Source organism: Nematolebias whitei, chromosome 12 (genome assembly GCF_014905685.2).
Source record: "Nematolebias whitei isolate Nwh7 chromosome 12, NemWhi1, whole genome shotgun sequence".
Taxonomy (NCBI): Eukaryota; Metazoa; Chordata; class Actinopteri; order Cyprinodontiformes; family Rivulidae; genus Nematolebias; species Nematolebias whitei.
This window is the reverse complement of record NC_056509.1, coordinates 47646779-47668883: the sequence shown is the minus strand read 5'-3', so window position 1 is coordinate 47668883 and position 22105 is coordinate 47646779. Positions and strand designations below refer to the sequence as shown.

At 47.0% G+C, this 22105-nt stretch overlaps 4 protein-coding genes and 1 non-coding gene across 5 annotated transcripts; 2 read left to right on the top strand and 3 right to left on the bottom strand.

The window, feature by feature from the left end:
• The first annotated feature begins 1041 nt into the window (after window positions 1-1041).
• On the top strand, window positions 1042-5066 carry LOC119418674 (ribonucleoside-diphosphate reductase subunit M2). The gene is made up of 10 exons (XM_037686010.1): window positions 1042-1217; window positions 1292-1360; window positions 2189-2332; window positions 2408-2524; window positions 2604-2737; window positions 2815-2909; window positions 3059-3192; window positions 4353-4457; window positions 4535-4648; window positions 4743-5066. Exons 1-10 carry the CDS (start codon window positions 1128-1130, stop codon window positions 4893-4895), a joined length of 1155 nt encoding a protein of 384 aa, XP_037541938.1. The 5' UTR covers window positions 1042-1127; the 3' UTR covers window positions 4896-5066.
• A 1628-nt stretch (window positions 5067-6694) lies between these two features.
• Window positions 6695-9810, top strand: lgals8a (galectin 8a). Its single transcript, XM_037686017.1, has 9 exons — window positions 6695-6801; window positions 7479-7567; window positions 7643-7850; window positions 8235-8357; window positions 8436-8480; window positions 8552-8578; window positions 9196-9284; window positions 9354-9519; window positions 9585-9810. Exons 1-9 carry the CDS (start codon window positions 6763-6765, stop codon window positions 9732-9734), a joined length of 936 nt encoding a protein of 311 aa, XP_037541945.1. The 5' UTR covers window positions 6695-6762; the 3' UTR covers window positions 9735-9810.
• Window positions 9811-11448: 1638 nt separating this feature from the next.
• LOC119418677 (ribonucleoside-diphosphate reductase subunit M2) lies at window positions 11449-14160 on the bottom strand. Its single transcript, XM_037686014.1, has 10 exons — window positions 13932-14160; window positions 13766-13822; window positions 13186-13326; window positions 12997-13113; window positions 12787-12920; window positions 12595-12689; window positions 12392-12525; window positions 12199-12303; window positions 11996-12109; window positions 11449-11748 (listed from the first exon to the last, which is right to left on the bottom strand). The coding sequence occupies exons 1-10, from the start codon at window positions 14007-14009 to the stop codon at window positions 11596-11598; spliced, it is 1128 nt and encodes a 375-aa protein (XP_037541942.1). The 5' UTR covers window positions 14010-14160; the 3' UTR covers window positions 11449-11595.
• On the bottom strand, window positions 11821-11956 carry LOC119418791. Its single transcript, XR_005187229.1, has one exon. It is a non-coding gene; the product is annotated as a small nucleolar RNA SNORD94 (small nucleolar RNA).
• Window positions 14161-17617: 3457 nt separating the features above from the next.
• klf11a (Kruppel-like factor 11a) lies at window positions 17618-21480 on the bottom strand. The gene is made up of 4 exons (XM_037686007.1): window positions 21361-21480; window positions 19225-19446; window positions 18343-19138; window positions 17618-18265 (listed from the first exon to the last, which is right to left on the bottom strand). The coding sequence occupies exons 1-4, from the start codon at window positions 21391-21393 to the stop codon at window positions 17985-17987; spliced, it is 1332 nt and encodes a 443-aa protein (XP_037541935.1). The 5' UTR covers window positions 21394-21480; the 3' UTR covers window positions 17618-17984.
• Window positions 21481-22105: the final 625 nt, after the last annotated feature.

Below are 22105 nucleotides of genomic sequence, written 5' to 3'. Positions count from 1 at the left end.
GGACCAGCAGGGGGCGCTGCTCCTCCGGACCAGCAGGGGGCGCTGCTGCCGGTGAGTCCTGAGCGCCGTGGGACCGGAAACCGGAAGCAGTTGAGCGAATGAAGCGGTCCATTTAAAATCTGCTGATTTTAGAGGGAAAAGTTCTGCCTCAGGTAATAAACTACGACTTTATTAAACATCTTCAGCTCGTCCGAATCACGAACTATGACAGAACGAATTATAAATCCGGTGTGAGACTCCGTGACTGCAGCGTGATTCCGCTGACTTTACGTGTGCAGCTCCTGTTCGTACCTGTTCGTACCTGTTTGTACCTTTACCGTCTAAGAGCGGTCTTTACTCACCTGAGAGGCGCGTCATTAATGTGGAATAAAAAATCACTTTTGGCGCTAATAACAATCTTTGACAAGACCTTCGATGACGATAAACAAAAGAAAAAGGGCGGCAGCCGCCAAAACACGAATAAACTTCATAAAAACCACCTCACGATTATTATAGTGCTTTATTTCATGTTTGGATACAAATGTTTTTATATAAAGTCGTAATAAATCCCAAATTAGAGACAAAACTCCGACATTTTAGGCACAACTCGTTCACGAGTTATGATTATTATTAGTGCTATTTTTGATAAACGTTAGAAGTCGCCTAAACTATCAAAGGATTTATTAAATATTAAATTACGCAGCGGCTGTTTTAATGTGAAGAGCTTTAATCGGATAATTATCAGGAATGTGAGGATTTTAATCGTTCTTTCCGATTAAAGTTGCTTTTTTAAATATTATTTTAAACCAAATTAACGTTTTTCTGTCGGACAGGATTATGTTTTCTTTAAAAGAGTAAATGTTTGATAAATGTTCGTTTTTATAATTCTTTTGTTATGAGCTTTGAAACAACTGTTTGAAATTCCCGGCAATCTTGGTTGTCACGTGAGCATTCTGATTGGCTGTTCGGCTGCGCTGCCGCGCGAGCTCCATTCCTATTGGTCCGCTCGGTTTGGCGCCTCTGCTTCAATAAAGAGGCGAGCGGAGCAGCCGCCGCGTCAGTCTGTCTCTGTCGCTGCTGTAGTTTAGCTTCGTGTGCTTTAGTTTAACTTTCCTCTTTACTTGGTTTAATTTGATCTTTCCGTCAGGATGCTGTCCGCGCGCTCCCCTCTCTCTGTCAGGAACGACAACTCTCTGAGCGACAAGATGAGCGACGTCCATCTTGGCAAAGAAAACACGGTGAGCGGCTTTACCGGAAATGATCGATAATGATCGATCCGTGAGTCTGACCGCCTGTCCCTGTCCCCCCACAGCCTCCGAGTCTGAGCAGCAGCCGGGTTCTGGCCTCCAAAACGGCGCGGAAGATCTTCAGCGAGGCTCCGGTGAGTGAGAGGTTCTGGACCGAACCGAACCCTTTGTTTGGACAGCTGGAGACTCAGACTGGCGCCAAACAGTTCTGATCAGCTGACTGATTACTGACACACTGCTTGGGTTTTCCTATTGGTTCAGCAGTTTATGGTGACTTTTCAAACTGGTGCAACATTAAAAACTGTTCTTAATGTTCTGAACTTTGACCCTCAGGTGTAGCGGCCACCTGTGGTGTGGTGTTTGTGTCCTAACTTGACCCTTGAGGGCCACCGTCCTGCATGTAGAATCATCAGCTGATCACTTCTAGTGTCAAACAAGAGCTCTTATCTGGCCCCCAACATGTCCTAAATGCAAGATATTTTTTATCATATACTTTATTTAGAGCAGAGTTCTCGTATTATTTTAAATGTTCAGAACGTTAAACGAGTTTTATCGAACTCCAAGAAACGATCTTGAGTTCTGCTCATCACAATCTGTGTGAAGAAAAGTCCATTTGTGGGCTTAAATGTCACGTGTCTTATTTCCAAGCACCTGATTGGTTGAAGCTGTGCCCCGCCCTCAACGTGAGGGCCAATAAGTGTTTAGTGTGCTTCGCCACACTTCCTGCATTTTTTAGTTTAGCTTAAAATGAGTCAGAATCATCTTGATTGTCGTACAGTTGAGCCTGAAGGATGGGCGGAGGTGTACGCGGCTCCCTGAGCGCTGCCTTATCGCTTGGACAAGAAAAGAGTTTTAAGAGTTAGATTTTCTTCCTGAAACAAGTACTGGTACTCCCAAAGAGTACATGTTCTGCAGGAACCGGGTCGCTCTGAGCTCCCATATAATTATTCTTTGTTCTCCAGTCCAAAGCTGTGAAGAGCGGCGCTGAGGAAGAGGAGCCGCTGCTGAAGGACAACCCCCGCCGCTTCGTCATCTTCCCCATCCAGTACCACGACATCTGGCAGATGTACAAGAAGGCAGAGGCTTCGTTCTGGACGGCCGAGGAGGTGAGCCGGCGCTGCCCAGAGGCTCGTCAGAACCTCTGGGGGACGTCATGCTAACAACGATCCTCGTCTCTTCAGGTGGACCTGTCCAAGGACCTGCAGCACTGGGAGTCTCTGAAGGACGAAGAGCGCTACTTCATCTCCCACGTGTTGGCCTTCTTCGCCGCCAGCGACGGCATCGTCAACGAGAACCTGGTGAGGAACCGGCTGCTGGTCATTGCTCTGTTTTGGGTTCGACCCGTCTTCTTATCCCGTTCCTCCTCCTCTCCTCCAGGTGGAACGTTTCACTCAGGAGGTTCAGGTAACGGAGGCCAGGTGTTTCTACGGTTTCCAGATCGCCATGGAGAACATCCACTCTGAGATGTACAGCCTGCTGATCGACACCTACATCAAGGAGCCCGCGGACAGGTGAGCTGCTGGTTCTGGTCACCTGCGACTGGGCCACTACTGGTTCTCTATCTGACGATGTGTTCAATGACCCTCAGAGAATACTTGTTCAATGCCATCGAGACTCTGCCATGTGTGAAGAAGAAGGCCGACTGGGCGCTGAACTGGATCGGGAACAAGAACGCCACCTACGGTAAGCCCCGCCCACTGTGACATCACCTTCACCGTGTTGAGGAGGGGCAGGTTAGTTGGAAGCAGCAGAACGAGTTCAGGCTGAGAACATTTTATAAGAATTATTATTTTGTTCCTCTTCTGACGCTGATCATGTGATCGATCCATCAGGGGAGCGTGTGGTGGCCTTCGCTGCTGTGGAGGGGATCTTCTTCTCCGGCTCGTTCGCCTCCATCTTCTGGCTGAAGAAGCGAGGCCTGATGCCCGGTCTGACCTTCAGCAACGAGCTCATCAGCAGAGACGAGGTCCGACTTGTTTCACAGCTGAGCCTGTGTTCTGGTTCTGCTCCGTTTCATGTCAAGTCGACTTTATTTATAAAGCACATTTAAAACAGCTGCTGTTTAACAACAAAACTCGATGGCAGTAATTTGATGGGGGGAATAAAAGTAATGATCGTACCGGAAGTTAATTAAAAGCATCAAAAGAAAAACATAAAAACAAAAAGTTCTTAGAAGAGATTTAAAAACAGGAAGTAAAGTGTCCTGTCTAATGTTGGGGGGCAGGTTGTTCCAGAGTTCAAGGTCCACGTCTGAAAAAAACCTGATCTCCTCTGAGCTTCAACCAAAACAGCTGGTCAGATGATCTCAGTGCCCAAGAAGGAACATCTGGTTGAAGTAAGTCAGAGAGATGTGAGGGTGAAAGGTCATCAATGTACTTAAATGTTAGGAGAGTTTTAAAATCTATTCTGATGCGTACAGGGAGCCAGTGAAGGGAGGACAGAACTGGTGAAATGGAAAGGCACACACGGACTTCAGTTTTCTGATCATTAAAACTTAAACAATTTGAAGCCGTCCATGTCTTTGTGTCGTAAAGACATTTTAACAGAGGGTGAATGGAGCGAGAACTATTGTGTTTTAAGGGCAGATCTGACAATCATCAGCATAACAATGAAACAAAAGACCACGTTTCCTCAGGATTAGACCCCAAGGGGAGCAGATACGATAAAAACACAAGGGGTCCAAGAATCGAGCCCTGCGGAACCCCACAGGAACGAGATGCTGAAGCAGATAAAGTTACCAACAATGACACAGAACTCAGATGTGAGTGGAACCGTTCTAACGCAGCGCCTGTGTTAGACTGGTTCCAGTCATGGTATCAAAGGCAGGTCCAGGTCCAACCAGAATCATCTGATACCAGAATCTCGTTACGAACCCTCATCAAAGCAGTTTCAGTGCCGTGAAGTGTAAAACCAGACAAAGATCTCAAATTCTATTTTCGTTCAAAAACTCGTTGAGTTGAATAAAAACTTTTCTCTAAGATTTTAGAAAGGAAGGAAGTTGCGAGGTGGTTTTGAACCAGTTGACGGGTCAGGTCCGGGTTTTTAAACAATGAATTTATTAAAGTTTCAGGAACCGCACGTGAAGCCAAACTGCTCTTTAGAATCACGTGTCTGTGCTGCGTTCAGGGTCTGCACTGCGACTTCGCCTGCTTGATGTTCAAACACCTGCTGAACAAGCCGACCTCTGACACCGTCACGAAGATCGTCAGGAACGCCGTGGAGATCGAGCAGGTGGGTCGGCAGCGGTTCTGGTTCCGCTCCCGTCGTGTGTGTGTTTGTAACATGTTTGTAACGTGTGTTTGCTGCAGGAGTTCCTGACTGAGGCTCTGCCCGTGAAGCTCATCGGGATGAACTGCGAGCTGATGAAGCGGTACATCGAGTTCGTGGCCGACCGGCTGCTGCTGGAGCTGGGCTTCTCCAAGGTAACGACAGAACCGACCCGTGAAGAACCGTCGCTGATCCGTTTAGATCTTCATCCTGTCTGAGCGTGAACCACGTCCTGGTTTGTCTCTGCAGGTGTACCGCGCGGACAACCCCTTCGACTTCATGGAGAACATCTCTCTGGAGGGAAAGACCAACTTCTTCGAGAAGCGGGTCGGGGAGTACCAGAGGATGGGGGTCATGTCGGGCCCCACAGACAACACCTTCAGGCTGGACGCAGACTTCTGAGACCAGCGCTGGTTGGACACGTGGGACGACCTGAACTCTAACCAGAGCTGCGTCTCCATGAACTGATGATTTCAGCCGATGGGAGCGCAGCAACATCTGGACCAGAACCTCCTGTACATAACCCGACCTGCTGGGCTTCTGCTTGTTGTTTTCTTGTTTACCTCCGGACAGCGACTGTGTACATAAACATGTACATAGTTTTTAGGTTTTTCTAATAAAGTCACATTTTGTGCTTCAAGCCTCGACTGAACGATGAAGATCTGTTGGTTTCATCTGAACAGCTAAATATCTAGTCAAAAGCAGCCGAATGATTTGCTGATTTAAGCAGAAAGAAGCTGAAATGGGCACAAAATGATTAAATTAGCTGAAATCCATAAGTTCAGTTAGCTGAAGAAGCTGAAGCAGGGTGGGATCAAACTGAAATGAGCTGGAAAGTTTCATTTGTCAGAAAAAGCTGAAGTTGCACCAAAAGTAGGAGTGTCCTGAATGAGCTGAACGTTTTGATTCGAGTTGTTGGAACGGAATCAAAAGTTGTGGATTAATTATGAACTGACCTCGACTTTTATCACAAAATAAGTTTAAGCTAAAAATGACCATTTAAACCATGAACCTACAGAAACCTTTAAATTTATATAAATACTGAGAAAAATGATTAAAACCGTCACGAGAAGTTAAACTGGTGCAGAGACGATCTGCATCAGTGAAGAAGACCAAGGAGATGATGGAGTTCAGAAGGGACGAGGATCCTCTTCATCCCCTACACATGGGAGGAGCAGCTGTGGAGGTGGTCTCCTGCTACAGGTACCTGGGGGTGCATATATCCACTGACCTCACCTGGAGTCAACACTTCCTGTCTGGTCAAGAAGGCCTACCAGCGTGTTGCTTCCTCAGGAAGCTGCAGAGAGCTGGACATGGGAGCTCTGTCCTGAGGAGCTTCTATCTGTGGTGGAGAACGTGCTCTGCATCATCGTGTGGCACGGCAGCTGAGAGGACGGCTCTGCAGAGGCTGCACAGAAGACTGGAGCAGCTCTTCCACCACCTTGGACCTCTACACTCCATGATGCAGGGGGAGAGTGCTCTGCATCATGAAGGACTCCACTCATCCTGCACACAGTCTGTTCCAGCCCCTCCCATCAAGCAGGCGGCTGAGGAGCATCCAGAGCAAGAACCTCTGCAGCGGTCAGACTGCTGAACTCGAGCTGCACTTAATTCAGCTTCATCTTACTTTTTTAACGTTATCATACATATATATATTAATATATGTATATATACAAATATATATGTATATATGTATACATATATTCATATATACACACATATATATATATATATATACGTATATGTATATATATATATATATATATGTATATATACACACATATATATATACGTATATGTATAGATATATGTGTGTATATATACGTATACGTCATATATACACACATATATATATATACGTATATGTATATATATATGTATATATACACACATATATATATACGTATATGTATATATATATATGTGTGTATATATACGTATACGTCATATATACACACATATATATATATATACGTATATGTGTATATATATATATATGTATATATACACACATATATATATACGTATATGTATATATATATGTGTGTATATATACGTATACGTCATATATACCCCCACCATCTGCTCCTCAACAGGTCTCTCTAGAAAATGAGTTCTCGTGGTTCAATGACACTACCTGGATAAATAGAGGGTAAATGAAATCCTTTAATAGACTTCCGGGTTTGTTTAATCTTACGACGTCACTTCCGTGAGGTGTCGTCACGCGGAAGTAAACAAAGCTGCGGCGGGTCTTCGTTTCTGCCTCGAAATGTCGAATTCTAACCCGAGACAAATGTTTTCCAACCCGGTAAGAGTCCGAGTCCATCAGGTTCATCGGTTTGGACTCGTCTAATCCTCTGAGATTTATTTTAATCTGTGAGTTTATCCAAGAGTTAGCTGTTAGCATGCTAGCTCGGCTCAAACTACGAACGGGTGTTTAAAAGTTAAAATTAACTAAAATAAAACTTCTAAAGTTAATTTCTTGCTTTGTTTGAATCTCTTGTAAATGATATCGTCCTCAGCTGAAGTTGTTGAGACATGAAATCTTGTTTTTACCTGAAAATCAAACTTTTAGCTCATAAATTAGCTTATATTCAAATTACATACATGTAAATTGATATGTATTCTTATTATTATAAAATGAATAAATTAATAAATAAATTGATGTTTACGGGTAAAGTTTGTGGTAAACCTGTTTATCTTTAAAAAAATGTACAAAAGTCTTTGTTTTCTTTCTGAAAGATTAATTTGATCGTGGACTGTAGTTAAATAAACTTGTTTTGTAACTCTCCAGTGTTGGACTCGTTTTAGAGGAATGTTTCTTATAATTAATAATTAATAATAAAAAGGCTCCAGGTAACTCTTGATGGTTCACTGGACCTTTAATCCCACACTTCTTTAAATCATCAGCTGGGAAGACTTTGCTTTTTGTCCTCTTCTCTCGTTCTTTCAGCTGAATGTTCTTCTTCTTCTGTTTGTTCTTAGTCAGTCCCGTTTGCCGGGACCATCCTGGGTGGTTTGGTACCGGGGGAGATGGTTCTGTTCCAGGGAGCGGTGCCGCCCGATGCCGACAGGTGAGGTTCTGTTTCAGGTGCGCCGATCTCTCGTCTGTGCAGTTTGTGTGACGTTCTTCCTCGGACCTCCCGCAGGTTCCAGGTGGACTTCACCTGCGGCAGCAGCACCGAGCCGCGGGCCGACGTGGCGTTCCACTTCAACCCGAGGCTCAACAAGTCGTGCGTCGTGTGCAACTCGCTGCAGAAGGAGCGCTGGGGCCGCGAGGAGAAACTCTACGAGATGCCCTTCAGGGCCGGCGCTCCGTTTGAGCTCGTGGTTCTGATTCTGAGGGACCGCTTCAAGGTGAGACTCCGGCTGACCTCAGACTCACTTTGGTTCAACTGAACGTCTAAAAATCTCTGATTTGATGAATCGAAATCAGTTGAAGTTTCTGTCACATTTTGAGCACGAAGACCTGAAACATCCACGATAGAGATTCTGCTGTGAGGCCGCAGCTCGGTGCGTGTGCAACTCTTCCACGCTTTCTGGATTATTCAATCTGAACTTTAGAGAATCAGAATAAATTAATTTTGTTCCAGCTGCGCAAAGAAGTTCAAAATAAAACAAACCAGTAAATATTTAATAAAATGTTTCCTTTTGAAAGAATCGTTAAAGTTTGTGATTGTGCAGCAACAGCTGGATCTGAGAACTTTGTTCTCTTTAACCTGAAGTTCTTCTGCTGCTCAGGTGGCGGTGAACGGAGCGCACCTGCTGGAGTACCAACACCGAGTGGACCTGGAGCGGGTCGACACTGTCTGCATCTCAGGGAGGGTCAAAGTTCAGACTGTGGCCGTCGTCCCACCGCCTTCTGTGAGTCCGACGGCTTCTGGTGGTCTCAGCTCGGTTCTGCAGGGCTCTGACCCGGTTGTTTGTTTGTTTGTTTGTTAGAACCCCGTCTCTCCTGCTCCCAGCCTGAGCAGTCTGGAGTCAGAGGTGAACAAACCGTTTCATCAGAACCATCTCAAGTGTTCTCGTGTCTAATTGTTTCCTGTCTGCTCTTTCAGCCGATGATGTCATCATCAGGGGACCTGGTGAGTCCATGTGGTCCTGAAGTTTTACACGTTACAGTCCACCGTGTCGTTATTTAAAAACACAAAGACAAAATGTTAAAGTCCGTCGTCGTTCTGGTTCTGAAGGTCCGGTTCAAGGTGAGGCATGAGCTGATCTCAGATCAGTTTGAGACCGCTTCTTTAAACAATAATCAATCGAGTCAGGATTATTACAGCTGGACAGAACCGGGCCTTTTGGATCTTAGCTCTGATTGGATGTGGTTTTCTTTTATTGTGAAATTTATAAAAATAAAACAGAAAAATGACTAAAATGCTGAGAGCTGAAACTAGAGTTGTTAAAATGATCAGAAAAAAAGCTGAAATGAGCAAAACAGAAGCTTAAAGCTAAAGTTGTAGCGAGTTAGCTGAAGTAAGAACACTTTAGCGTCTGAACAGATTTAGTTGCATTTCTTTGACGGAGAAAAGTAAAAGTTAGAAAAGCCGTGACGTCCTGAATGAGCCGAACGTTCGGACACCGGCGGAGATGAATCCAAACAGGAAGTCGTGTTCAGGGTGGAGAACGTTCCTTCAGCCGCGTCGTCAGTTAAAACCGTTAAAGTTGGGAGTGAACACCTGATTCCAGGTCGTTTGTTCTGCAGAGCGTTCCCTTCACGGCGCAGCTGGACGGCGGTCTGACGGTCGGACGCAGCGTCATCATCAAAGGACAGATCAACGCAAACGCCATCAGGTAGGACGCCCGGCGGTTCTGATCCGGGACGGGCTGAAACAAACGCTTCGTGTGATTCGTCTCTTTAAGCTTCGCCGTGAATCTCCGGGAGGCGAGCGGCAGCAACATCGCTCTTCATCTGAACCCCCGTCTGAAGAAAGGCGTCTTCATCAGGAACTCTTTCCTGTCGGAGTGCTGGGGCCCGGAGGAGAAGAACCTCGAGCGCTTCCCGTTCAGCGCCGGCCAGTACTTCGAGGTACCGTCGGCTCCTGCGACGTGACGCTCGCTCTGCTTTCTGTGACACGTCTTGTTTGGCTGCAGATGATCATCATGTGCGACCCGCAGCACTTCAGGGTGGCCGTGAACGGACAGCACCAGGTGGACTACAAGCACCGAGTCCAGGACCTGACCCGCATCACGCAGCTGCAGGTTCTGGGAGACGTGTCGCTGCTGGACGTCAGGATGCTCTGACAGCACAACGGTCACATCCGTAAATATTTAAATGTAAAACTCTGCTGACCCATAATGATCAGCAGGTTGAAGCTTCACGAATAAAATAATAAAAATAATGAACGTGTGAATAAATGTGTTGACATGAAAAGATGAGCTTTAGTTTAAAAACAAACTGGATTATTTATTTTTATTAACTCCTCCAGTGAACACGTCATTAAATTTATTAGTTACTAAAGATCTTGTTGGAAGGAGAGAACGTCTCAAATGCTCTGAACAGGTGGTTCCCAACCATGGTCCTTGAGGAACACCATCCTGGCATGATTTTGTTCCCTGCTTTGACGGCTCTGAGTTGAATGAATGGGTGAAGAACTTGAAGTAACTCAGTCACTGAATCTGGTGTTGGAGCAGGAAACGTGCAGGATGGTGTTCCTCAAGGATCAGAGTTGGGAACCTCTGCACTCTACACAAACGCAGCTTTTCTGTTGGAACAGAAATATAAACTTTTGTTTGGCGTTGGACACAACGAAGACTTTCTATGACCCAAAAGGCCGATCCGTCCACCGCTCAGGTGTGGCAGATCAAGGTGTGCTTTAGGCTGACCACAACAAAAGGCTGCTGCAACGTGCAGTTTTATCACAGCGCCCTGACGTGCTGCAGGTTCAGTGATTATTCATGAGTGCAAGAACGTCAGCGCTCAGAGAACTTGGCAGCACTGAACGTCCAACTGGCCTCAACCACGGACCACGTGACATCACACCAGTCTGAAGGTTCATAACGTACGCCTGAACACACGACACCTTGATACACGTCAACATCGTTCACCTGTACACTGATAATCCAAACACACCATCGAAACATCTACCCACTCGGGTCAGTTATGAACTCCCAGCAGGTGGAGACCCAGATGAGCAGAGGTGGAGGTCCTGGGCTGTGGTGGTCAGGTCAGTTTGAGGTTCTGCCAAGTTCTCCAAAATGTCTTTAGACTGTTTATGGTAGAGAACTGAACCTTCAAGTGACGAGCAGCAGTTCTGGTTCCTCCAGTCAGCAGCTGCTCCCTCCAAACCTGCAACACGTGGCCTTTTGTTGTGGTCAGCCTAACCTGTGCAACAACCATGCTGTCTAACCAGCACCTTGAGGTCACACCCGAGGTGGATGGATCATCTTAAAGTGTTCTAATAAATTGATACAAATTTGAATATTTTAGAATGCAGTCAGTACGTAGACAAAGTTTTAGATAAAGTTCAAATCATTAAAATAAAAAGTTTAGAGTTCATATTTTAAATGAGTCCTGAATGAGTCCACCTGGAGGAATGTTCAGACTGATGCATCAGCAGAGGAACTTCTGGTGAAGGAAGTGTCTCAGGTCTTCAGTCTGAGACCAAACTCCATTCTCCAAATGTCCCTCGTCCCCACAGGTCTTTCAGAGTCCACCTGTGGGTCAGCGCAGGTTGTTCTGGAGAGTAGGTTGAGATCGTCACAGCAGAGTGACCAAGCCAACGAGCAGTACACCGTTGTAGCTGTGTATGGTTCTTCCACATGCAGTTCAAGGAGTCTGACTTAAGTTTGGCAGAGATCATCTGGCAACTTTCATGATCTCATCCAGAAACTTCTGCTCAACAAGTTAAAAATGTGGCACCAGACGAGTCCTCAAGTTTTTAACGGTCGTCAAATTTTCACTACGAGCCTGAAGAGTTTAAATTTGATCGTCACAGAAAGTCACTCCAGATGTTTTAGAGTTGCTCTTTATTAACTTTAACAATTTATTGCACAAAAACAGTTTATAAATATATTAAAATCTAAGTTTCATTTACAGGATAACTTATGCTTGCACGGGGGCAGAGGTAGGCTTGTTGTCGGTTCAAGTGGATCTGGTCTGGTCTCAGAAGTCTGCGTCCAGCCTGAAGGCGTTGTTGGTGGGACCAGACATGACCCCCATCCTCTGGTACTCCCCGACCCGCTTCTCGAAGAAGTTGGTCTTTCCCTCCAGAGAGATGTTCTCCATGAAGTCGAAGGGGTTGTCCGACCCGTAGACCTGCAGAGACAAACCAGGACAGGGTCTCACTCAGGTCCGGCTGGTCTGACCCGGGTACGGCGGGACCGCAGGTTAGTTCAGTCAGGCGTCTGTGTCGTGCTGCGGCCGACCCTGACGGAACCACATGTTCCTGATCAGGTCCTGCAGCAGCACTCAGCCCCCATGATCCGGCTGAGGTCCGTACCCCTGCGCCACTCATCATCACTCCTGCTGGTCCCGGGTCAGAACCGCTCGGTTCTGTCGTTACCTTGGAGAAGCCCAGCTCCAGCAGCAGCCGGTCGGCCACGAACTCGATGTACAGCTTCATCAGCTCGCAGTTCATCCCGATGAGCTTCACGGGCAGAGCCTCAGTCAGGAACTCCTGCAGCAAACACACGTTACAAACATGTTAACACGTTACACACACACACACACACGACGGGAGCGGAACCAGAACCGCTGCCGACCCACCTGCTCGATCTCCACGGCGTTCCTGACGATCTTCGTGACGGTGTCAGAGGTCGGCTTGTTCAGCAGGTGTTTGAACATCAAGCAGGCGAAGTCGCAGTGCAGACCCTGAATGCAGCACAGACACATGAAGCGGACCAGAACCGGACTACAGACCAGAACCACAACACCGGCTCAGCTGTGAAACAAGTCGGACCTCGTCTCTGCTGATGAGCTCGTTGCTGAAGGTCAGACCGGGCATCAGGCCTCGCTTCTTCAGCCAGAAGATGGAGGCGAACGAGCCGGAGAAGAAGATCCCCTCCACAGCAGCGAAGGCCACAAGACGCTCCCCTGATGGATCGATCACATGATCAACGTCAACACCTGCAGCAGAAACTGATGTCAGTGGGCGGGGCTTACCGTAGGCAGTATCCTTGTTCTTGATCCAGTTAATGGACCAGTCGGCCTTCTTCTTCACACATGGCATAGTCTCGATGGCGTTGAACAGGAATTCTCTGGATGAGCCATTGAATGCACCGTTAAGATACTCAAGACGGGTAGCCCGGGTATCAGCCCGAGCCCGGTCACAGGTGACCAGAACCAGCAGCTCACCTCTCCGCGGGCTCCTTGATGTAGGTGTCGATCAGCAGGCTGTACATCTCAGAGTGGATGTTCTCCAAGGCGATCTGGAAACCGTAGAAACACCTGGCCTCCGGCACCTGCACTTCCTGTGTGAAGCGCTGCACCTGGAGGTCAAAGAGAAGGTCAAGCCGAGTCTGAAGCCACAGCAGCCGAACCACAGACAGACCAGCGGTTCCTCACCAGGTTCTCGATGACGATGCCGTCGCTGGCGGCGAAGAAGGCCAACACGTGGGAGATGAAGAAGCGGTCTTCGTCCTTCAGAGACTCCCAGTGCTGCAGGTCCTTGGACAGGTCCACCTGGACAGACGAGGGTCGTTAGCATGACGTCACCCAGAGGTTCTGACGAGCCTCTGGGCAGCGCCGGCTCACCTCCTCGACCGTCCAGAACGAAGCCTCTGCCTTCTTGTACATCTGCCAGATGTCGTGGTACTGGATGGGGAAGATGACGAAGCGACGGGGGTTGTCCTTCAGCAGCGGCTCCTCTTCCTCAGCGCCGCTCTTCAATACTTCCTGGAGAACAAAAACAATCTGAAGATGAGGAACAAGAACTTCTGATGGTATCTGGACCTCATTCTGCACGTTGTGCAAAAAAAACCTACTTTAACCTACAGAATACTGAGCACTATTAAAAACCATTCCTTTGTAAACTGCTTCAACATTTACATCCACCTTTTAGCCACATCTGCTTCCTTCCATTAGCCCTTTAGCTTTTAGCTCCATCTTGGTCTCCAAGTTTAAGCAGTTCAAGTCATTCACAGCTTCTGCCATAAACTAATTGTAATTTCCACCCTGCTGTGGCTGAAAAACATAATACATTTCAATAAATAAATACTTTAAAAGCTTTTCTTTAAATAACGCGGTCACTTCAACAGGATAAATGGCGGCTGGTGGGACTCGATGGGCCGGGGAACCAAACTCGACACAACACCGACACAACCCTACCGCTCACCTCAGGCTCCGTGAAGACGTTCTGGGTCGGTTTGAAGGTCAGGCCGCAGCTCGGAGGCTGAGAGGAAACAAAGACCGTGAGAAAAGTTTTAAACACAAACTTTGATCAGGGAGAAGTTCGGAGCTGAAGCGCTCAGGTGTTACAGATCGTTCTGTCGCGCACGCACAGTGTTCTCTTTGTCAGACGACGCGTCGCGGACGGTCTTCTCGTGCTTCATAGACAGGGCGTAGCGCTCGGACAGCATCGCGACTTCTTCGGTATTAAATAAACACAACAAAATAAAAGTTGGGAAAATAATATAAGTAAAAACTGGACACCAGACAAACTACCGAGCCTGCTGTCGGCTCGTCTGGTTAAATATTAGCGCCTGAACTGAACTGACCAATCGAAGAGCAGCTCGTGCAGCCAACTGCGGAGACTGAGCCAATCAGATGGCGATATTTAATCACGTGACAGTAAAAAAAAAACAGCGGGTGTTTATTTTTAACGTTAATTAACGTTTGAAAAAAAAAATCAAAATCTAACAAAATTCACATTTAATTCAGTAAACGCCAATATTAACGCGGAGACTTTAAATATCTTAGTTTACAAAAAAAGTATTGTTTAACCGATTAGTCGTGAAACAAAATTTAGTTTTATGAAGTCAGAATCTGTAACTTTTTACAAACTTTCTCCAGCATTAATTTTTATCAGTTTATACATGATGTATTCAGTGTATGACGAACTTTGACGTCGCTCCATCGTAGACTCAACTGTACTAATCCCAAAGTAAAAATAATAAAAACCTGCCTGTGTATTTATTTATTAAACAAATAAATTCCCTCGTTTTAAATCCTAATGATCTGTTGGTTCTGTACCTTCCATTTAATCGGGTTTCAGACTCCAGGAGCCGAACATCATGTTGAAGACCGACACGTTGTTCATTAAATCAGCTACTTCCGGCTGCGGAAGATGACGACAGAAATCAGCGACGCCCTCTGGCGGCGGGGAGGAGCACACTCACCGTTTAACTGTAATTTTTAAAAAATTTTTAGATAAAACAATTAAAAATAACAAAAGGTCGAATGAATAATTGATTAATTAAAAAAGTCAAGTGAATGGGAAGGTTTTTATTTTTTAAATTCAAAGTAAAAAAAAAATTGAGTCCAAATTATGGAAGACCAGAACCTTCATCGCAAGATCAGACTTAAGAATATCAGCTGCTTTCTACACCTTTTCTAAATCTAAATCTTCATTATTTGGATGATCACCATGTTTTTCAATAAATAAATTATCTGCAGCAACGTAAAATAATTAAAACAAATAGTTTCCTCCACACAGCAAATAAGGTCAATTCCCGTTTAGTTCAGATTCAAAGTCGTAGCTGGGAGAGGATCGTTGAAGACAGCGTCAGAGAGTTGATTAAAACATTATTTAGATATTAATATGAAATAGATTCAAAGAAAGCATGAAACCCCAGCAAGACTTCAAAGTGGTCTTCGTAGTTCCTCAAATTTTAAACGTAATATTATTTGTAACATGTCTTTGGACCGTGTCAGATATAAATCCTTCAACACATTCAACCTTTATTTCTTCAGGTTAGTCTCATGTCACGAGGACTCATTACAAGAGAAACCTGTTTTAATCAACAACCACAGATGAGGTGCACGTGACAAGAAACACTCATAAAACTGTATGAAATGAAAAGTAAATAAACAAAATACAAACAAGATACATTATGAAACGAGGTAAAATACTACAAACAGGAACATGTTGTGTGTTTTTATTCCAGGAAACTAACACATGTTTGAAGACACTTAGAGAGGTCAAAGGTCGAGAGCTTCAGATCTTTTTACAAGATATTCCAGGAAACAGGAGCGGAGCAGGAGAAGGTCCTTTTACCTAGTTCAGTCCTCACTGAGGGAACACTGCAGGTAATGATGTCCTGAGAGCGCACGCTGTAGCTGCACTCACACAGAGACATGTATTTCGTATCTCACACCGTTTTATAATGTAGTGTGTTTTTTGTTTGTTTTATTATCACTTATTTTATATACTTTTCATTTGATATGTTTTCATATGAATGTCTATTCTTGTGTGTACCTCATTTATGGTTTTGTTTAAAATAGATCTCTTTTGTAAATGAGTCCTTGTGACCCAATGAGACTAACCTGTAGAAATAAAGGTTGAATGAATGTAGGAGGAGATAAATGAAGGAAGCAGATCAAGGATTGAATTATAGATGACAGCATGACAAATAACATTTATGATAGCTAGACTTTTTCAAGACCCTAAAACAAGGCTGGATTAAAAAACAATTAAATTTAGACAGGTCTTTTTTTCTAAACTTTTTAAAGGTGGCTACGAACAGCACATGAAGTTGTTGTTATATAAAGCATTATATAGTAAAAATAAAAACTGAGTTTAAAATATTTGTGAATCTTTCACCACGTAAAGACCGTGTGCAAACATTAAACATCGCCAAGTTTCAGTTGTGTAGTACTTCACATGACCACATGGTGTCGCTGTTTCCCGCCTTCTGATACGTTTCCTTCCAGTCTTCGGCTGAATGTCGGTCAGTAAGGCAAGTGGGCGGAGACTTCAAGTATGGCTGACACGCCCCTCACTGTGTTTGAACCGCACAGACGCGCTCTGATTGGTCACGCCCCCTCAAACCTGGTTTTTGATTGGCTGGTGGTTGTTACCGGGTGGTGCGGGGAGCGAGGGGTGGGGCTCGGGTTGTATAACTGCTGACGTCACCTACTGCGTGTGTTTATGTAAGACTGCAGCTCAGAAAGGTGAGTTAAGTTCAGTTTGTGTCCTGCAGAACTCTGTTTTAGTGCAAATAATCAATCAGGACAAAATCTAAACACAACTCCAGAAAAGTAACAACGTTCAAAACCATATTTTACGTTTTTAACACGAGGGAGCTCTTTCTATATCGATTTAAAACGAGTTCCTCATTTAAAAGATAAAAATATTTTTCACAAATCAAAACTAAAACCATTTAACTTGGGAACTAATATTTATATATCAGTAAAATGTGTTGCTAACAATAAAATATGACACTTCTGAGTTAAATTTAACCTTAAAAGTTAGAAAAAGAACACATTTTTATAGTTAACATTTATTTTTAAAAGCTATATTTCAAATCAAACAGGAGCTATTATTTGTTTGTGTAAGCAAAAGTAAACAAGCCTGTTTATGATGTGAATAAACAGTAAACAAACGCACCAGCTGTAATCAAGCTTGGCTAACGAGTTAGCACTTTAATGTAAAGTTGAGTCATTTCTGGGAAACTGAAACGTGCAACTCTGTCGTCACTAAATTAACTTTTCATTCCTGTGTTTGATCATTTTAACAACGAGCGCTCGCGTTAGAAAGAAATGAAGAGGTGCAGACTTCATGGTAACGTTTTATTATAAAAGCTATATCGTCCACGAGCAAATGAATGGAAATGGGATTATTCAGCGGTCTTTAAGAATAACATTTAAAAACATGAGGTATTCTCTTTACTGGCTACAATATGGGCCAAACCATAACAAAAACTTCTCAACAAATGTAAATTAAATAATAACGAGTAAACCAAAGGTAGGTAGTATCACAGTGATGAATACTGACGTGAAAAAATAAAACCAACAAGTCGTCGACAGATGGAGACTGGAATACACGGAACATTCATATAGATATGAGCTTATTTACAATATTTACAGCCGAATGAAAAACACGTCGCTAATAAACGCACGATACAGAAGCTTTGGCAAACAAACTGTGCACACACGTGGCTAAATGTGGAGTAAACGTGATTATACGCCGAGAGTAGAAAAACGAGGAACGCTGTAAAAAATCCAGTGCAGCTTCAGGTTCTGTTGGTTCTGTTGGTTCCGTGTGGACGAGCAGCAGCCGGTCGCCTCCTTCCTGTTCAGAGTTTTGTGGTTGTGGTAAGAAAATGTCCTGAGAAGGCGGGGGAGGCGTGCCCCCCCACGCTGAAGGACCCGGTCCGGGTTATGGCAGCACTTGGATCTGATACGAATGTGTGCGTGTTTGCAGAGCGGGTCTGGGCGCACGTCTCTACAGGAAGCTCAGCGGGTGACGTGACCCGGTTCTGAGTCGTGTAAACGCAGCCCGGACCAGCAGACGGTGGAGAAACGTCCTGATGTAGCAGGTGGTGCCCATCGAGTCTCCCAGTCACAGTTTAGAGTCTGACCCCCCCAAGAGTCCTGAGCCGGCCCCGAGCCTCTCAGTTGGCGGCGGGGACCAGCACGCCAACAGGAAGTGCGGGGCCCCTGTTCTGGCTCTTGGCGAGGTCTCGAGTGTCGGCGGGCCACGAGGACGCCCTCTTGCTCGTCATGTGCCGCCGGGCGTGTTTGGTCAGGTGGTCGCTGCGCATGAAGCGGCGGTCGCACACGGTGCACACGAACTTCTTCTCGCCCGTGTGCGTCCGGCGGTGGCGGGAGAGCTCGTCGGAGCGGGCGAACTTCTTGTCGCAGCCCTCCCAGTGGCAGCTGAACGGCTTTTCACCTGCGGAGAGGAACAAGGGGTGAGTCAGCGTGCGGAGCCCGACATACGTACGAACCGTGGCGCGGCGCCGGACGGACCTGTGTGCGTGCGCAGGTGAGCCTTCAGGTGGGAACTCTTGAAGTACGTCTTCTTGCAGCCGGGGAAGGTGCACACGTAGTTGCGTCTGCGGGAGAACTCGGCCTGCGTGGCGCCGCCGTTGCCTCCAGACGGCATGTAGACGGGGGCGGGGGCCAGGGGGAGGAGCTTGGTGTTGCCCAGGGTCATGACAGTCTGTGGGCCCTGGGGCTGCTGGGACACGGACGCCTGCGGCACCACGAACATGACGGTCCCCTGCGGCACCGTGGAGCCCACCAGCAGGGGCTGGGCAAAGCCAGGAGGAGGGGTCTGGGGCAGGATGGGTTTGGGCCCCCCCTGAGTCTGGACCTGAACCGGAGCCTGGACGAAGGCAGAGATCATCCCCGCCTGGCTGCTTACCGGGAACACCTGGCAGAGGACGGGCGAGGAGGCGAGCGCGGAGGAAGACGGCGAGGCGGCGTGGGGGGGGGAAGGCGGGCTGACGGGGGACAAAGAGGGCGGGTCCTCTGGAGGCGTCACAAACGTTTCCGTGGGCAGGGCGGAAGGAGGCGGGGCGGGAACGCCCAGGCTGTCGGCCGTGTGGCGGATGACGCTGGTGGCCATGGCTTTGCTGGGCGGAGCCACGCAGGAGGACTCGGCGGGGAGTGGGAGCACTGACGTCTCCGAGGTGATCGGGGGGGAGGCGAGACCGGGGCGGAGCAAGACATGTCTGGAGGCGGGGCTTAGAGCAGAGGTCGTGGTGAGGACAGTCGTGGTGGAGGCTTCGGCGAAGCTCGGACTCTGAGGCGGAGTCATGCACTGCAACAAGACACGCCCACAAACATCAAAAACACAAAAACCACCCCCGAGTTCCAGACGTAAACAAACTATTGTATTTATCGTACCAGTGAGGACAGGGCGATCAGGTCTTTGGGAGTGTCCCCCCTCTCCGGCTGGAGCTGGATGGAGTCACAGGAGTCGGAGGTGGGGGTCAGTGGGCGGGGCTTCTGTGGCCTTTGACACCAGAAGCTCATGCTGACCAGCGCCTCGGCAGCCTCCAGGTCGTGGTACTCGACGCACGGCTTCTGCTCCATGGCCGCCGACGCCTGCTTGTTCACGTGGTCAACCTGAGGGCGAGCGGGGTCAGAGGTCAGCAGGGACAGAATGTGGGACAGGTTTGTCCTCTAGACTTAAACCCAGAGTGACCGACTCGTTCAGGAAACAGGTTTTTATTTCCATGACCTGACAAGGTCTGGATTTTATAATTAAACAGTTGATCCTCTTTATTAATTAAATTATATTAATTAACGGAGACATTTGACCTTTGAATGCTGCAGCTTTGTTTGGCTCCGCCCACAGAAGCTGCCTCTTTTCCCTCTTCTTAACGAGCACAAACAGCTGATCTCATGCAGCCGTTTGCAGTTTGATTAAAAAACTGATTCTTTGCTGCAACAGCAGCTAAATGTCTGTTTGGGCGTCGAACATGAACGTTAACGCTCGTACGGTAAAACGTGAGATCATCAGGCCGAGGTTCAACTAATATTTAAAGCAGCTAAGATTAGAGGAACACTAATTAACTTCCCTAATTGACCCACAAAGACCGGATTATTCCTGAGGTCCATGAACGCAGCAGCAGATCTGTTGTTCAGACTCACTTCCTGTGGGAACGAAGGCGACACCGCCCATGATCACCGATGACATCACAGCTTTCCTACTTCCTCCAGAGACCCCCCCCCCCCCCCCCCCCCCCCCCCCCCCCACACACACACACACACACACACACAAAGAAAACAGCTCAGGTGGAAAAAGGAGATAAACTGAGAGGTGAGTTGGGGACAAAGAGGCGAAGGTTCGGCTGCACACAGGCGGGGTGGAGGAGGTGGAGGAGGTGGAGGAGGTCTGCAGAGAGCTCCTCAGAACCTCCCTGCACCCAGAACCGATGACAACATGGGTTACGCCCCCTCTTAAACACAGGCCACGCCCCCCCATGCACCCGCTCACCCCGAGAGGAAAAACAGACCAACAGGAAGTGGAACAAAACACGCCAGCGCTCATATTTCCCACGTTCCTCGAACACACCACCTGCTCATCGATATTCGACAGGATAAAAAACCGATTTATCGATCGATAAGGTGATCGGGGTCACGTGCTTCTCCTCAGACACGCACAGAAGCTTCATTCTTCCAGCTTTGTTGGAGGTTTCCCTCCAGATGAGCCGGATGTTTGAATCTCTTTGTTGTGATGAGAAGAGGCTGGGGGGCGAGGGGGGGTCACCATGAACGATCACGTGCTGCTCAGTATCAATAATTAATACAATAACAGGACTATTGGGTTTATTATGACACGTTTTATTGTTTGGACTCGACATTAGATTTATTAAAAACAACCCAGTTCTGCTCAATTTGACCTTTTAATAAATAAAATCAGGATAAAATAAGAAACACCGATTTCAATCGTTTAATCTGAGGAATATTCTCTCCATTAAAACTTTAAAAAATATATTTTTGTTTTCATTTCAGCATCATGAAGACAAACAACATCATCCCAGACATGAGTCTGGATTATGAGCATTTTTAGAGTTTTATTTGCAACCCAACAAATAAATAAGGATTAAAATCGTGTATTCGTGCTCGGCTGGTGTTTGGGCTCCCACAGGAACGGAGCAGGACGTCGCTGCGCGCGGAAACAAACACAACAAACAACAACAACAAACAAAAACATCTGCAAACTTTCTGATGCAGCGATGCGGGGACCCGTTACACAAATACACCAACGCGCATGCGCGCGGGCTGCAGCCCCACACAAACACACGTGCGCGCGCACCGGTCACTGGGTTCACTGTGACCTCAGATAAACCGGCTGACAGCGCGGAAAAAAGCCCGAACCTGCGCCTTTTCCCGGCGCTGCAGGTCTGATCGAGCTCCGGAGCTGCAGCCGCAGAGCCGCGGAGCTCGGCCGGGTCCGAACTCAACACGAGCCGACAACTTTGACTGACGCTCGGCCGGACAGCCTCCGAAACCCGGGCTGCTGCCGGGACTCACCTGCCAGGGGCGCTCCGCCGCGAAGCCGAGCATGGAGGCGGAAGAGGAGCTGGAAGTGAGGCGGAGGTGCGCGGAGGAGAAGGAGCGCTGAGCTTCTGCCAACAGAACCGAGCTTCAGCTGAGAGCAGCCGAAAAAAAAAAAAAAAACCACAGAAACAAAATTCAGAGCAGTCTGGCGGGTGGTAACACGCAGCCAATCACAGCTAAAGGTGTAGCGGGCTCCAGCCAATCACAGGCGAGGCGGAGCTAAAGCCCTACGTGCTCGGCTTCTGATTGGTCGGGGGCGGGGTGCGTGGCTACCGGGAGGTGTGGCTTCAGAGTCAGCGGTGTCAGAGTAAACCCGATGAACCTGGCTGCGCGCGAGATGTGGGGAGCAGACAGGCGCGAGTCGAGCTCGCGCGCGCGCGTGCGCGCGTCGGGGTGCGGAAACACAATGAGCGACAAAAACAAAAACGTGAAGCAGAAATGCATAAATACACCCTGATGTAAATACAGAAAGAGACGCACGCGCCACTCCGTGCTCGTGACAGTGTTTTTACCGCGTTATCGAGACAAAAACCAGAAAAGCTCAAACAAAACAAAAGCTTTTGATTTCACTCACTCATAAACATTAATGTGGTTAATCTGAGCTTGGATTAAAACGCAGTGAGATTAATTTTCATCATTCCAGGTGTCAGACATGCAGCACGAGCATCACTTCTTTATTTTATTTAAATTAGGGTCTTGTGTCTTCTTTATTTTAAAT

Coding starts and splice junctions, on each gene's coding strand:
- klf11a (XM_037686007.1), bottom strand. CDS start 21,393: ATGCTCGGCTTCGCGGCGGAGCGCCCCTGGCAG. Junction 19,447..21,360: donor CGGCGGAGCGCCCCTGGCAG/GTGAGTCCCGGC, acceptor GCTCGCCCTCAG/GTTGACCACGTGAACAAGCA. Junction 18,266..18,342: donor TCACCTGCGCACGCACACAG/GTCCGTCCGGCG, acceptor TCCTCTCCGCAG/GTGAAAAGCCGTTCAGCTGC.
- lgals8a (XM_037686017.1), top strand. CDS start 6,763: ATGTCGAATTCTAACCCGAGACAAATGTTTTCCAACCCG. Junction 8,358..8,435: donor CCGTCGTCCCACCGCCTTCT/GTGAGTCCGACG, acceptor TTTGTTTGTTAG/AACCCCGTCTCTCCTGCTCC. Junction 9,520..9,584: donor GCGCCGGCCAGTACTTCGAG/GTACCGTCGGCT, acceptor GTTTGGCTGCAG/ATGATCATCATGTGCGACCC.
- LOC119418677 (XM_037686014.1), bottom strand. CDS start 14,009: ATGCTGTCCGAGCGCTACGCCCTGTCTATGAAGCACGAGAAGACCGTC. Junction 13,327..13,765: donor ACGTCTTCACGGAGCCTGAG/GTGAGCGGTAGG, acceptor TTTGTTCTCCAG/GAAGTATTGAAGAGCGGCGC. Junction 12,921..12,996: donor GCATCGTCATCGAGAACCTG/GTGAGGAACCGC, acceptor TTTGACCTCCAG/GTGCAGCGCTTCACACAGGA.
- LOC119418674 (XM_037686010.1), top strand. CDS start 1,128: ATGCTGTCCGCGCGCTCCCCTCTCTCTGTCAGGAACGACAACTCTCTG. Junction 2,738..2,814: donor ATCAAGGAGCCCGCGGACAG/GTGAGCTGCTGG, acceptor AATGACCCTCAG/AGAATACTTGTTCAATGCCA. Junction 3,193..4,352: donor AGCTCATCAGCAGAGACGAG/GTCCGACTTGTT, acceptor TGCTGCGTTCAG/GGTCTGCACTGCGACTTCGC.